The following is a 14,607-nucleotide window of genomic DNA, read 5'->3' as shown; positions in this document are numbered from 1 at the left end:
CTAGTCAAACTCAAAATATTAGGGGTAGAAGTCGTGGTAATACAAGTAGGCCTCCCCTCCCTATTAAGAAGAATCGAAGATTAAGAAGTAAGTGTTAGAATTTTTTTGACAGACTAGAAGAAGATAAAAATTATGTAAGATGTAGAATTTGTAAGGATATTTATAAACATGAGACCGGTAAGGGAGGGGGAACGGGTCAACTTCGTAGGCACATGGTAGAAAACCACCCTCTTGATTGGGGAGTAGATGAGGAAGATGGGCAACAAAAACTTAACCCGGGTACTGGAGGGTTAATGGGTAAATACGATATTAAGAAAGATCGGGAAGAATTAGCTAAAATGATTGTTTTAGGTTGTTTACCTTTTAGTTTTGCTGCTTCACCATATCTTGTTACTTATATTCAAAGAATTTATAACCCTTTGTTTAAAGGTATTCCTAGAAGTACTTGTAGAGCTGATATCTTTAGGCTTTTTGGACAATATCAGACATATATACGTTATTTGTTCGCCAGTCTTTCTTGTAGAATTTCTCTTACTTCTGATATTGGTCGTGCTGTAAATGGTAATGATTATTTGACTGTTACATGCCATTGGATAGATGGTAATTTTTGTATGCAAAAACATATTATTGATTTTAAATATGATGAAGATCAAAGTCATACTAGTGCATTTATAAGTGATACTATCCATGAAGTTCCTATATTTTATAATCTTGCAGAAAAAGTTTTGTGTGTGTCATTTGATAATGCTTCTAACAACAATGCTGCTATTATAATATTAAAATTGCATCTACACCTACCACTTCCTGAAATATTTCATGTTAGATGTGCATGTCATATTTATAATTTGATTGCGAAGAGTGGCCTTGAATTATTTAGAGATGATATCACTTTAGTTAGAAGAGCTGCTGGTGTAATTCAAGAAAATAATAGAAGTGCTAGATTAAATGCATTTAAAGAAAAATGTGTACAATATGGACTAAAACCAAGACTCATGCCTGAAAAAATAGTTATTAGGTGAAATTATACTTATTTATTCTTAAAATGTTGTTATAAATATAGAATGCCTATAACTGAAGTTGCTAATTCTCATTGTACTGATCCTAGCCGTTTGTTAACATCTAGAACTTGGGATGTCATTGAAGATGTTGTAAAGTTTTTACAAAAATTTTATGTGGCTACACTTGAGTTTTCTGGAGCTTATTATCCTACTATTGCAAATGGTTTAGTTCATATTGCTGAAATTTCTCTTTTACTACATAATTTGAAGAAGAAAGAAGGATATACTTCTGTTGTTGAATCTATGCTAGATAAGTTTAAAAAAATATTTTTACCTAATTCCACCTATTTACCTAATTGGTGTTATTTTAAACCCTTCTATCAAAATGGCCACTTGTCGCCAATTAATCACTGCTTTATATTCTTATATGGATATTGGACCAACTGAAACTCCTGATATTGACACTTGTATTTCTGATCTACACAAACATTTAGAAACATTATATAATTATTATGCTAACATTGTTGATGCTTCTTCTGCTGTAGATGCAAATATTCCTTCAAGTTCAGTTTCAACATCTGGGACCAGTGCTTTGGATGATAATGATGGTGTTGAAGATTATTTGATTTGGTCTACAATAGGGGAGTATCAACAAACCAGTAGCAGGAATATTGATGAACTTTAATTCTACTTGCAAAAGTCAACAGAGCCCCGCACAAAGGAATTTCTACCACTGGGTTGGTGGAGGAGCAATTCAAATTAATTTCCTGTTCTTTCGGCCATGGCTCGAGACGTGCTAAATGTGCCGATTTCAACAGTCGCATTAGAGAGCGCATTTAGCCAAGCAAGGCAGCAACTAGGAGATACCCATCATTTATTGGGTAGCAACGCTTTGGAAATTCTAGTGTGCTTCAGAGATTGGATAAGATCAGAACGACGAAATCAAGGGCGTGACGAGGTAGATGAAGCGGAGGGCCAAGAAATTGGAGATATAATGGTTTATGGTTCTGATTCAACCAATGCCGGAAATCAAGAACCTCATGTTGACATAGATGAACTTACAAAAATAATGCAAAGCATGTGATGTACTATTTCTTTTTTTTATATATAATTGTTGTAAACTTTTAATTTGCAAGTTCAAAAATAACAAAATCAAAAAAGAACTTGCAACTTAATTTGAAGTATTATATATTATTCAATAAAAATATCAAATAAAAGTTTTCGGAGCTTGATCCTTACATATTGTCTATTGATCTTATTAAATAATTTTTTGTAGCCACTTACTTTTAAATTTTAATTTTAAAATTATAAAATTCAAATTTCAAATTTAAAATTTTAAACTTCAAAATTTAATTCTAAGCCTTAAAAGTTTGCAAACACTTAAGTATCAATAACATTGAATAAGAAAAATAAAATTTACTTAAAAATAAAAATAAAAATCTACGGTCCGCTAACAGCCCGAACCCAAACAGATAAAAAAAGATTAAAAAAAGTACAGCCCGCTAACCACCCGATAAATTAAACGGACCAACAGCCCGCCCGTTAAACATCCATAAGGTAGATCCACAGTTGTAAGTTCCGGGCCGTAAAAGCGAGGAGGTTGGCATCATTTTGTGAAGGTAGCAGAAGAGAAGAGATCTACTTACTCTCTCCATATCTCTTATCCTCATCTTCCTCAATCTTCATATTTTTCGCTTCCAAACTGCTGATAGTTTTAACAGAGAAGATACCCATTGGCTGTATTCTATAGAATGATCGCCTCAACGGTGCGCAAGCCCTTGTTTGGCGTTACAGTATTGGCGTTTTCTCTCTTTCTCGCTCTCTTCTTATTCCCACCTTTTCCTTTCTTCTCCGACCCTACCCTTACCTTTAATTCTTCCCTGTAAGTCTTGCTTCTTGTTCTTTTTTATTTCTACGTTTGTTAATTGCTTTGGTCTCTGTGTTTAAGTCTATGGGCATTTTTTTATTCTTCCTTCATGGAGTAAACTTCAAGATCCAATCTTTTCTTATACAGTACTTAATTTTTCTGTAACGCCCATTTTTTCGGTCTTCAATTTCTATAAGTTTTTCAGCTCCTCTATTAACACCCGGTCCCACGCATTTCCTGATTTTTGTGTATCAAGTAGCAATTTGATCTGTTTGAATTTGAGTGCAATTGCAGGGTTGAAAGACCTGAGATATGGAGCATTCGAAGGATAGCCGAGTGGCGACCGTGCAATTGGTGGCTCCAACCCCAACTTAATGGTTAGTTTTTAACTGATACTCCTGCAGTAAATAGCTACTAGTTTAACATTAGATCCCATTGTCATTGATGCTGATTTGAATAACTTATGTACTCACTACTATGTTGTTATATCGTGTATTTCTGGTGGTCTATTGATGGAGATTGAGCTGACTCGTACCAGGGAAAATTTAATTTGGGTAATAGCTATGCATATAACCTTCTCCTCCGGGAGTGGGTAAAAACAAGAAATAGGATAGAAGCTGTAGAATTTTTTTATTATGAAGAGGATAGAAGCTGTACTTATGCATATAACCTTCTCCTCTGAGGGGTTCTATGTTTTCTAAGTCGAGCATTTGACTGGCTTCCAATGCAGACATGGTTTTGTTGTTGAAATGCTGCAGCTCTTCCTGCTCAGACTAATGGGTATATTCGAGTGGATTGTTATGGTGGGCTCAATCAGATGAGGAGAGACGTAAGTATTGTTATTTGCTGCTCATACACTGAGCTTCCTACTGATTGAGATGTGACGATAAAATTCATATTCAATTTGTTTCTCGTCGCTGGTGATCTGCAGTTGTGTGATGGTGTTGGAATAGCTCGTTTGCTGAATGCTACCCTTGTTTTGCCAAAGTTTGAAGTGGCTGCATATTGGAATGAGTCAAGGTATGCTATTGTGATGACTTCTATATTTGTTTCATCTTCCCTTTTCCATTCCTCTTGTAAGCTTTAGGAACTTGATTACTCCTTTTAGGTTCTGGATCTTCTTTAGTCATTCATTCGTTACTATGTCTAATTAGCAGACAACTATGGAGTTTTACATGGTTAAGAACTGCAACAACAACAACAACAACAATCCCAGTGTAATCCCACAAGTGGAGTTTGGGGAGGGTAGTGTTTACGCAGACTTTACCCCTACCTTCAAGAAGGCAGAGAGATTGTTTTAGTAGACCCTCGGCTAGGAAAGGTAAAAGGAAGGGCAACAACAAGCACATCAATCAGAAAATCGAAGCAAAAAATGCAAAACTAACACTAGGTACTGCAATCAGAAAGCCGAAACGAAAGCAACAACAGTAATAACAGAAGTCAAGGAATATGAAAATACACAAATAACACAAGGACAACGTTCGACTACCTATCCTAACCCTTTACCTTTATTCTCAACCTCCATATCTTCCTATCCATGGTCATGTCCTCAGTAAGCTGGAGCAACGCTATATCCTGCCTAATCACCTCTCCCCAATACCTCTTCGGCCTGCCTCTACCTCTCTTTAGGCCTTTCACGGCCAACCTCTCACACCTCCTCACCGGTGCATCTGTGCCTCTCTCTTCACACGCCCGAACCATCTAAGTCTCGCCTCCCGCATCTTGTCCTCTACAGGGACCACGCCCACCTTGTCTCGAATAACTTCATTTCTAATTCTATCTAACCTGGTTTGCCCGCACATCTATCTCAACATCCTCATTTTAGCCACCTTCATCTTTTGGACATGAGAGTTCTTGATTGACCAACACTCCACCCCATACAACATAGTCTAACCACCACTCTATATAACTTACCTTTTAAGTTTTGGTGGTACATTCTTATCACACAAAACACCGGTAGCGAGCCTCCATTTCATCCACCTCGCCCCACTACGATGTGTAACATCCTCCTTGATCTCTTCATTCCCTTGTATAACCGACCCAAGGTATTTAAAACTGTCTCTCCTGGGGATGGCTTGAGAATCAAGCCTCATGTCTTCGTCCATTACTTGAGTTACATCGGTGAACTTGCACTCTAAGTATTCTGTCTTGGTCCTGCTCAACATGAAACCTTTAGACTCCAGGGTCTGCCTCCGTACCTCTAACCTCTCGTTAACACCGCTTCGCGTCTCGTCAATCAGTACAATGTCATCTGCAAATAACATGCACCACAGCACCTCCCCTCTCCCCTTGAATGCGGCGCGTCAGTGCGTCGATTGCCAAGGCAAATAGAAATGGGCTAAGGGCTGACCCCTGGTGCAACCCCATCATAACTGGGAAGTATTCCGAGTCCCCTCCACGGTCCTCACTCGAGTCTTAGCTCCATCATACATGTCCTTAATAGCCCTAATGTATGCAACATGACATGGTTAAGAACTGTCTTATGATTTCTTAGAAGTTTTCTTTATAATGTTTTCTACTCTTCCTTTTCATGCCTCTGAATGACTTCTGGTTTTATGTTTCAGCGGTTTTGAAGATGTGTTTGATGTAGACTACTTCATCCAACAAATGAAAGGCTTTGTTGAAGTGGTAAAGGAGCTTCCAACCGAGATTGCATCAAAAGATCCCGTAAGAGTCGATTGCAGCAAACGCAAAGGCCAATTTGACTATGTTGAGAGTGTTCTTCCTTCCCTATTGAAGCATGGTTATATCTCAATCACCCCTGCAATGAGTCAAAGAAGGGATAGGTACTATAATCTCTTGTGATCAGAGTTATGTAGAAAACTTAGAACCAATCATTTCTGCACGCTGCTTTTAAAGGATTTAGTAGTTTAGTTATCCTTGTAACGAAAATTACTTATGTTTGCTTTTCAACATTCTTATAATCTCTTAGGTACCCTCTTTATGCAAAAGCTGCACTTTGTCAGGGTTGTTATAGTGCATTGCGCCTTACAAGCACATTAGAGAAGAAAGCGTTTGAGCTTCTGCAAGCTATACCAAAGCCCTTCTTATCACTTCACCTTCGATTTGAACCTGACATGGTAGCTTATAGTCAATGCAAATACACTGGTCTTTCTCTTGCTTCTGCAAAAGCTATAGAAGCTGCACGGGTTGATAGGAAACCTTGGACGGGAGAAATGGCTCGTCTTTGGAGAAGCCGTGGTAAATGTCCACTTACACCAAATGAAACTGCACTCATACTTGAAGCTTTAGCCATACCCACCAATACGACTATTTATTTGGCGGCCGGTGATGGCCTGATGGAACTTGAGGGACTAACATCGATGTACACCAATGTTGTTACTAAATCTAGTCTTCTTAGCGGAGAGGACTTCACAACCATGCATGGGAATACAAAAGCTGCACTTGATTATTATGTGTCTATTAACAGTGATTCTTACATGGCTACTTATTTTGGGAACATGGATAAGATGGTTGCAGCAATGCGAGCTTTCAAGGGGTTGTATAAGACACTTTTCTTAAATAGGAAGGCTTTTGCATTGTTAACCTCTCAAGGGCTTAGAGGAAAGGAACTAACAGAAGCCCTGTGGAAGGTTCATAGAGATGATTTCATAATGGGTAGAGGATCTGCTTTACCAGACTGTTTTTGCGAATTCAATTTATGAACTCAGTTTTCTTGTTTTCCTCTGTAAGTTTCTTTTTAAATGTTTTGGTCATACACCCAGAGCAATGTATTTGTGCCTACTAGTTTTCTTTTAGACGATCTGTCTTGTGCTTGATGTAGGTGTTGATCACAAATTTATGCGATAACATTTAATTCAAGTATTCTTTTTTTGTAGGTTATGGATGGCAAGATTTAGCGATAATTCACTTTCATTTCTTCTTTTAAGTGGTGCTTTTTCCTGTCGCCTGTACACAGTTTTATATGTACCTCCTCCTCTTCTTCTTCTTTCTATCTTCTTTTTCCGCAGATAATGGCATTTTTTCCCCATAAGATGGAATATGGTATTGTGAAGGTTATTTACGATAGGTCATTTATCCTTCTTTTGTTGATCCAGTGGTTTACGCTCTGTACATAAATTAGTCCCATGCGAGAATGGCGTTACTACTTACCAGTTTACCATGATGATGAGTTCACCTAAATGTTGTGTGGGAAAAAACCCTAATTATTGCAGCAAAGTAGGTAATATTATCTTGTTTGCAGCAAACGGTAAGCTAAACAGTCACCTGGCAATTTCCTTCTCTGCGGGGATAACAGTAAATACAAGAAGATCGTCTGTTTTGTTTAATGTTACACTTCAGGGTTTCTTTCCATCAGTTTCTGAAAGGATGACTTCCTCTGCCATTCTTTCTGGGTTAAGTGCACAAGCACTTCAAGCCGAAACAAAACAAATGCACTTCGAGGCATCTAAGAATATCCTACTTGCACTTTTCCTTTTATATAAAGCAAAGCATTTCATAAATACCACATTAAATTGGTTTTACCTCACATATATATGTATAGGGTTTACATCAAAATTCCAAAAACTCAATTTCTTTTTACAATGTGAGATATCCTTTTGCACCGAAAAGTATAAACAAAATAAAAAAGACCTAACTTTCAACAGTACGCTTTCAACTTCCTCAAAAGTTCTATTATATCTCTCTCCAAATCAACCGGAAAAAATGCGCAAAATGAGCCTCCTTACCAGATCTTCCTTTCAAGCATCTAGCCTTCTCATTCTCAACTTGCCCTGACATCCAACACTGTCCTAGGTCATTCTCATGACAATTTAAGCATGGAGTAAACTATCATACAGTGAAATGCAATGTAGTAAGAAGTGATCAAAATCCTCCTCATCCTTTGCAAAACACCACCAACTGACAAGAGTGCTTAAAACTTGCTTTTTCTGCTGTCTGTCGTCCATACTGGCTACCATATGGGCCTGAAGTCACCTCTCCTAGATGAGTAATTATGATACAATTTCAACAAACAATTTCAAGGTTCAGCCTGCCCAGATCTCTATGTCCTCTCTGAATTGTGCAACTGCAACTTCTCTGAAGCAATTTGCCCAATTGCCCATCTAATTCCAGTCCTAATCTTGAAAGGGCGTCCTAAAGGAAATATCTTATGACACTTGACCTCCGTATCTCCTTAATCGCTCGCGTAAAGTGGCCTCTTTATCAGTCGTGATCGAGAATAGGTTGGAAATTCTTCTTTCAGTGCAGAATTCCCGCACCATACATCAAGCCAAAAACGGGTATGGTTGCCATTTTACCAAAGCTCAAAGCAAATGCATTTTGAGAAAATAGAATCCTTTAATAACGTCCTCTTACAAGGATGAGCCTTCCTCCAAAGTGCTTGCTTCTACATGCAAATATACCATACTTTTACATTCTTTAATTGGTAAAGCTGTAATAATTTACATTCTTAAGCAAAGAGTAATTAAGCATGCAAATCAAGCATTGAATGTAAACACGATGAGCAGAAATGGGAAACAACAAAAGGTCCATATTTGAGAGCAGCATCGGAGCAGAAAGCAAAAAAAAAAAAGAAAAAAAAAAGGGATCATCGAACAACATAAAATACGTACCACAAAAAAGTATTAGTTCATCACGTCAGTCACAAGAAAAGAGATCAACCTTTTAGCATCTGATATATGCATTTTGCAATGAAAATCACCTGCATGAAACCAGATAAATTGCTATCAACAACATTTTTATATTTCGTGCTACACAGTCAAAAAGTCATGAGAAGAAAAAGGCAAGTTTTCCCACCCTGGTTTTAGTGCACTGCCACCAAAAGAGAAAACACCCAGATAAGCTGTAGCAGAACTGCAGCCGAAATTGGACTTTAGTTGGCTCCAAAACCGTCAGTCCACAGAAGACCAAAGAAAGCTACAATCAGAGAGCTCCATCCATCTTATAGAATATCCTGAGTACAACTATAATACATAATACTCTCTTGATAATGAAGACCTTCAGTCTTCTGCCAGTCCAAATATACCAAAAGCTTAACATCAGTTTCATCTTGATTATGAGATACGGTCTTTAACCAAGCTATGCAAGATCACTGAAGCCTCAGAGCTGAATCCACGACTTAGGTACTGGTCAAATATCAAAGAATACTTTAATGCGACACTTAGCTGTGTCGCACTTAAGCTGCAGGAAATAATATTTTTCCATTCCTTGGAGTTTCCATCTAAGCAAATCCCATTTAACAAGGCGGCGAAAGTAATTGGATCTGTTGTGTAACCTTTACTAATCATCTTGTCACGCAGTTGCAATGCAGTTTTGAGCATTTTCTGTAAACAGAGGCAGATGATAATGGAATTGTATGCAGCATTTCTCGGGTGCCATCCATCTGATATCATTCTTTTAAAAGTACCCATAAACATAGAGTTCTTCTCATCATGAGGATCACTTTTCTCCTCCGAGAAAATAGTAGGCGTGCAATGGGAAAACCCATTAACCAAATAATTGAACGTGACATCAGTTGGGTAGCACTTGTGCATGAGCATTTGTTCAAAAATAAAAGCTGCTTTTGCAAGTTTTCCCACTTTACAAAAGCTGCCAATTAGTATACTATACGTTATCACATTAGGCATCATACCATTTGATTGCATTCTGTTGAATAAATTTTCAGCTCCCACAAGATCTCCATTCTGGCAAAAGCCATAAATCAGAGAGCTGTACGTGACCACATTTGGCATACAGATGCGCTTTACCATGTGAGCGAGCATGGTTAATGCTAGGTGTAAGTCATGCTGCTTTACATACCCATCAATTACTGTTGAATAACTAAATGCATCAGGAGCTATTTTTGACTTTTTCATTCTACTGAAGCAAGCAACTGCATCTTTCATCAGTCCAAACTTACAGTATCCCTTGATCATGGCATTGTACCCTACAAGGTCAGGATCCATACCCATTTCAATTGTCTTCTCAAACAGCTTCTTTGCTTCATGAAATTCCCCATTTCTTACACATCCATCTACCAAAGTGGCATACACATAAGCATCAGGTAATATACCATGGACAAGCATTTCATCAAGGAGCTGCCTGGCAACAGGAAGCTTCAATTTTTTGCAGAGCCCACTCATCAAAACGTTATAAATGCCAGCATCAGGTAATACTCCCCTTTCTATCATCTTGTCTCGAATGACTAATGCAACATCAACTTCACCAGATACCACCAACCCATGGACAAGAGCTCCATAGGTTGATACATCAGGTTTATCACCATACTCCGTCATCTCAGCAAGCAAACTTAACGCCCTTTCAAAATCACCAAATTTGCAGTAGGCATGTATCATAGGAGTATAAGTAAACTTGGTTGGCACCAACCCAACATTCTTAACCTGTTCTAGAAGCTTTTCAGCTTCCTGAATTTTCTCATCCTTGCATGAATAAGAGATCAATGTGTTGTATGTCACTATATCTGGCTTACTGCCAGCTTCAATCATTTTTCTTACGGTGTCCATTGCTTCCTCAGTAAAACCATGCCTACACCTAGCATGAATAATAGAGTTATACACTTGGACACTAATAATCACACCCCTTGCAACCATCTCCCGTACAAGCATATCAACTTTCTCAAAGTTCCTATCTTTACAAAATCCATTTATCAATGCCCCATAAGTCTCCACTGTGGGTAAAAAGCTCTTCAATTTTAACTCATTGAAAAGCCTATACGCGCTTCTAATGTCACCCTTCTTGCAATAGCCATCAATTAATGTGTTATAAAAAACAACATTTGGTACACAACCTTTACCCCACCTATCCTCAATCAATTTCCTCCCTTCTTCAACCTTCCCCTCTTTACTCAACCCTGTGACAATAATACAAGTGCTAAAATTATCCAAAAATTTATTCTCAACAGAACCACCACTTCTCTCAACGAGTTCATCATACAGTCGCCTAGCTGCTTTAATCTTACTATCTTTTACAAGACCATGAAGTAAAGAATTAACAGTAACTACATGTGGAACCAAATCATAAGTTTTCAACACAAAGTAATACAATTCAACAGCTTTATCAACCAAATTAGAATCAGAGTAAGCTTTAATTACAGCATCCAACGCCTCGAGTGTGGGCAACTTATCTTCACAAGTTGTCAAGTTGGGTAACAAAGTTTCAATTTCAGGAAAGACTCTAAACTTAGCCAAGAGTTTCAAAAGAGAAGAATAAGCAAAACGATCAAGGGGACAACCGTAGGGTCTTTGAGAGACCCAATCAAAGAACTTGAGACCCACATGAGCATCCTTAAGTTTGTCGAACACATGGTGGGCAATGTCGGAAGGGACAACTTCTTCCTCGGAAAGGCGGATTTCGACAGTGTGTTCCCACTGGTCTTGAGTTTGGAGGATTTGGCAGACCTCGTTAACGAGTTCTTTACTGCGGCGTGTTAAGGGGAAGTTGGTCGGAGAAGGGGTTCTGGGTTTTGGTTTGTGAAGGGGTTTAATGAGGGAGAGGAGGGTTTTAGACATGTGAGTTATAAAATGGTAAAATTAGGAGTCATCTCCTGGATGAAAGCTCAGTCCAGGAGAAAAGGGACTCACTACAAGAAACAGATGAAACAATAATGTTTCATGCGGCTTTTGTCCACCGACTCCAGAGACTGGTCTAGTAGTGTTTCAATTTTCAAACCTCAAACTATTCAACCACAGAACTTCTAACAATGTACAAATCCCAGATACTGCTGCTGTCTAAAACCTCAAGAGTTCTTTTTCACGTTTGGGCGGGCAAGTGCGTGTACTTTGGTGTATCTTTAGGGGTATTAATTAATTGAACTGCTGAGGATTAAATTCCAAAATCACCCACCCTGGGGTATTAATCAAGTATTTACCTTTCGTCTATTATTATTGGTCATGTGGTCATCGTAAAAAAGCAAGTATATACCACATAGCCACCCCCTTCTTTTTTTTTTTTTTTTTTTTTATAAGAGGGAAACTCGCTAGCCTGCAAATCACACAGGGAGGTAAACCGCACTAGGTAAGACATGTGCGATAGACTCAACCCATAAGTCATTGATGGGGATTCGATCTCAGGTTATCCGTATGAATGATCGTCCTCCAAACCAACTGGGCAACCCCGAAGGGTTTTACCACATAGCCACTTTTAGGGCATTAGAATATCGCCAGTATTTATAACGTAATTGAAAATAGTCAGAATTTAAAATGCAACAATTAGTTAAAATGTAGCAACATAAAATTTAGGAAATCCTAATGGAATTCGAACGGCTGCAAGTGGAGTTCGAAATTATAAAGTTTGAGCTCCTTGCAAGTAGGGGTGTCAATGGATATTCGAAAATCGACTAAACCGACCGAACCGTACCGTATTGAACCGATTTTTAGGTTTCTATTAAAGAAACCGTAGGTTTTTATATAAATCTATAATCGCACCGATAATTAGGGTAGATTTTTTATTAATGAAAATAAACCGAAAAAATACCGAACCGTACCGAATAAATTTTATATGTGAAAAATATATTTATATAGTAAGTTTAAAAATAATAATGCATTAAATTTTTCTTTGGGCCTTGGAATTATGAAAACTGTTACAAGCCAACAAGTAATTAAACTCAAAATACTAATTCCTAAAACCTATTATGCTACTTCTACTTAAACTAAGTTATTTCAAGTATCTTCATTAGCAAGACACAAAGTATTCTAGCGATTATGAGTAGCAAACTACAATGTATTGAATGTGTTTCCTTTCATATAATTTAAATTTATCTTTTTGAATATTTAATCTTCTATAAACTTTATTCTTGAGTCTCAGCTTGGTTAATAACTTTCCACTCGTGTGATTTATATTTTTTTTGCCTTTGCTTGGTTTCTTTTACGTTGTTGTAGAATAGTTTATGGATCTACACTCTAGCCATCTTTTATTTTTTTTAATTCATCACCCTTTAAACAGTAAAAATTTCTAAAGAGTTTTGCTAAGTCCTATAAAAGAACATATGTTATTGCATTCTACTTTTACTGGTGAATTTTACATGATATTTTAAAAAATATCGAAAATTAACCGAACCATACCGATACCGAAGAGAAACCGACATGATTGGGACGGTTTTGAAAAGTCTAATTTTGGTTATACATAATAGAATAACCGAAAAATTGGTATGATACAAATTTTATAAAATAACCGGCCGAACCGAACCATTGTGTTATACCCTGTGCGTCCCAAGGTGACGTAATAAAAATGAGACTTGTTAATCATGATTTAAATGATTTCAAAGTCATAATATGTCTATATATGATGTTTGGATAGAAAATATGAAGTTTGAGAAAAATCGGATTAAAGTTGCGGAAACACCGACTAAGGATTTGCCCTGTAACAGAGCTTTTTGAAAAATATATTTCGTATGCTATATGAGGTATTTTTGGGACATATTATATACCAAATTGAAGATCTTGGAATTTAGTTTCCAACTCTCTTAACCGTTCATTCATACGATACTCAGATAAAAAGTTATAAGCGTTGGAAGAAGGGCCAATCAAAGGGTGCCAAGTATCACCTTTATGACCTTTAAAATAATTGGGATATTTGCATTCCATCTCGTCTCTTTCTCCAATTTTCCATAGAGCTCGCCCAAATAACACCCCTAACTTTACTCTTAAGCTCTCTATAAGAGATTCAAACAATATTATCATCCCGGGCACGGAATCAAGAAGCGATAATATTAAAACGATCCCTACGATGTAAGTATCGCTATATCGCCTCTCTTTTTCTTTGTGGTTTGAGTTTTGGAAGGTAATTCATAGTTAATAAAACATGTAATTTCTGTATTTAAGTATTTAAATATCAATGAAGGTTGATAAATTCATTTCCTAATAGTTAAAACTCACGGGACAGTGATCGGAAGCCGTGAGTTCGAGTTATTTGACTTGTAGTGGACTGTTTTGTGGGCTGTTTCGTGTTACCTTTGAGCTGTATATTTTTTTTACTATTTAATGAAGTTTTGTAGGATAAATGGTGTAGAGAAACACCACATAATGATGGAATGGTGGGATGGTCGTTCATCGTTACATTATTTTAAGTTGTTTGACACTACTTTGGTTGTCGTTTTATGTATGAAGTGATTAGGGTGTGTGGGTTGTTTTGTGATATATTGTGATGGAGATAAGGTTGGAAAATGGTGCTTACATGTTGTTATTATTTTGTTCTTGTTGTTGTTGGTATATGGTATTGGAGGAGGGCCTAGTTACAGGGGAGATGCTGCCCAAATTTACGTAAATGAGCAACTAGTTTAAGTTGTGGACTTAGCCTTTACTCAACACTGATTTTGAATCTCCTTGTGATGTGGTAGATTGAATTGAGTTGTTTGAAGAATTTCTTAGAAGGTATTAAGGACTCAACAGAGTTAAGGTATGTTAAGGCTATCCCTTCTTTCTTTTTGGTATGATCCAAAGGATACAAACGAAACGAGTAAAATACGCAACTTTCATAAATGACTCTATTCATAAAAATACTAGGGGTGTCTATATTCTTGATTTCCCATGTGAATTATTATTATATCCTCTATTCATGGGTCTCAGAAAAATACGTATTTTATAAAGTTTGTCCGAAAGGCATATTGATTTTATGATATTCGAGAAAACTTATTAACGTATTTCTTATGCATTTCATGCATTTATACATGTACATTGACTCATGACCAGAAGGCGTTATATACGCGTATATTATATGTATATGGGATATAAGAAAAGGTTACGGCGTTATATACGCACCACCACCTGATCAGTTGGTATACGTTGA

General features: G+C 37.2%; 2 protein-coding genes across 3 annotated transcripts; one reads left to right on the top strand and one right to left on the bottom strand.

Moving 5' to 3' along the window:
- Nucleotides 1-2,569: 2,569 nt before the first annotated feature.
- On the top strand, nt 2,570-6,934 carry LOC107772375 (O-fucosyltransferase 13). 2 transcript variants are annotated; one of them, XM_075251537.1, is made up of 7 exons: nt 2,570-2,880; nt 3,160-3,242; nt 3,624-3,694; nt 3,797-3,885; nt 5,430-5,651; nt 5,798-6,553; nt 6,705-6,934. In XM_075251537.1, exons 1-6 carry the CDS (start codon nt 2,750-2,752, stop codon nt 6,528-6,530), a joined length of 1,329 nt encoding a protein of 442 aa, XP_075107638.1. In that variant the 5' UTR covers nt 2,570-2,749; the 3' UTR covers nt 6,531-6,553; nt 6,705-6,934. The 2 variants fall into 2 exon arrangements, with proteins under 2 accessions (XP_075107638.1, XP_016447365.1); XM_016591879.2 differs by lacking the exon at nt 6,705-6,934 and having other exon boundaries at nt 5,798-6,703.
- Nucleotides 6,935-7,300: 366 nt separating this feature from the next.
- LOC107772391 (uncharacterized) lies at nt 7,301-11,596 on the bottom strand. Its single transcript, XM_075251536.1, has 3 exons — nt 8,623-11,596; nt 8,439-8,527; nt 7,301-8,212 (listed from the first exon to the last, which is right to left on the bottom strand). Exon 1 carries the CDS (start codon nt 11,331-11,333, stop codon nt 8,880-8,882), a length of 2,454 nt encoding a protein of 817 aa, XP_075107637.1. The 5' UTR covers nt 11,334-11,596; the 3' UTR covers nt 7,301-8,212; nt 8,439-8,527; nt 8,623-8,879.
- Nucleotides 11,597-14,607: the final 3,011 nt, after the last annotated feature.

This window comes from Nicotiana tabacum, chromosome 4, assembly GCF_000715075.1.
Source record: "Nicotiana tabacum cultivar K326 chromosome 4, ASM71507v2, whole genome shotgun sequence".
NCBI lineage: Eukaryota > Viridiplantae > Streptophyta > Magnoliopsida > Solanales > Solanaceae > Nicotiana > Nicotiana tabacum.
Note: the sequence above shows the minus strand (reverse complement) of the source record. Positions and strands in the feature narration are given on the sequence as shown.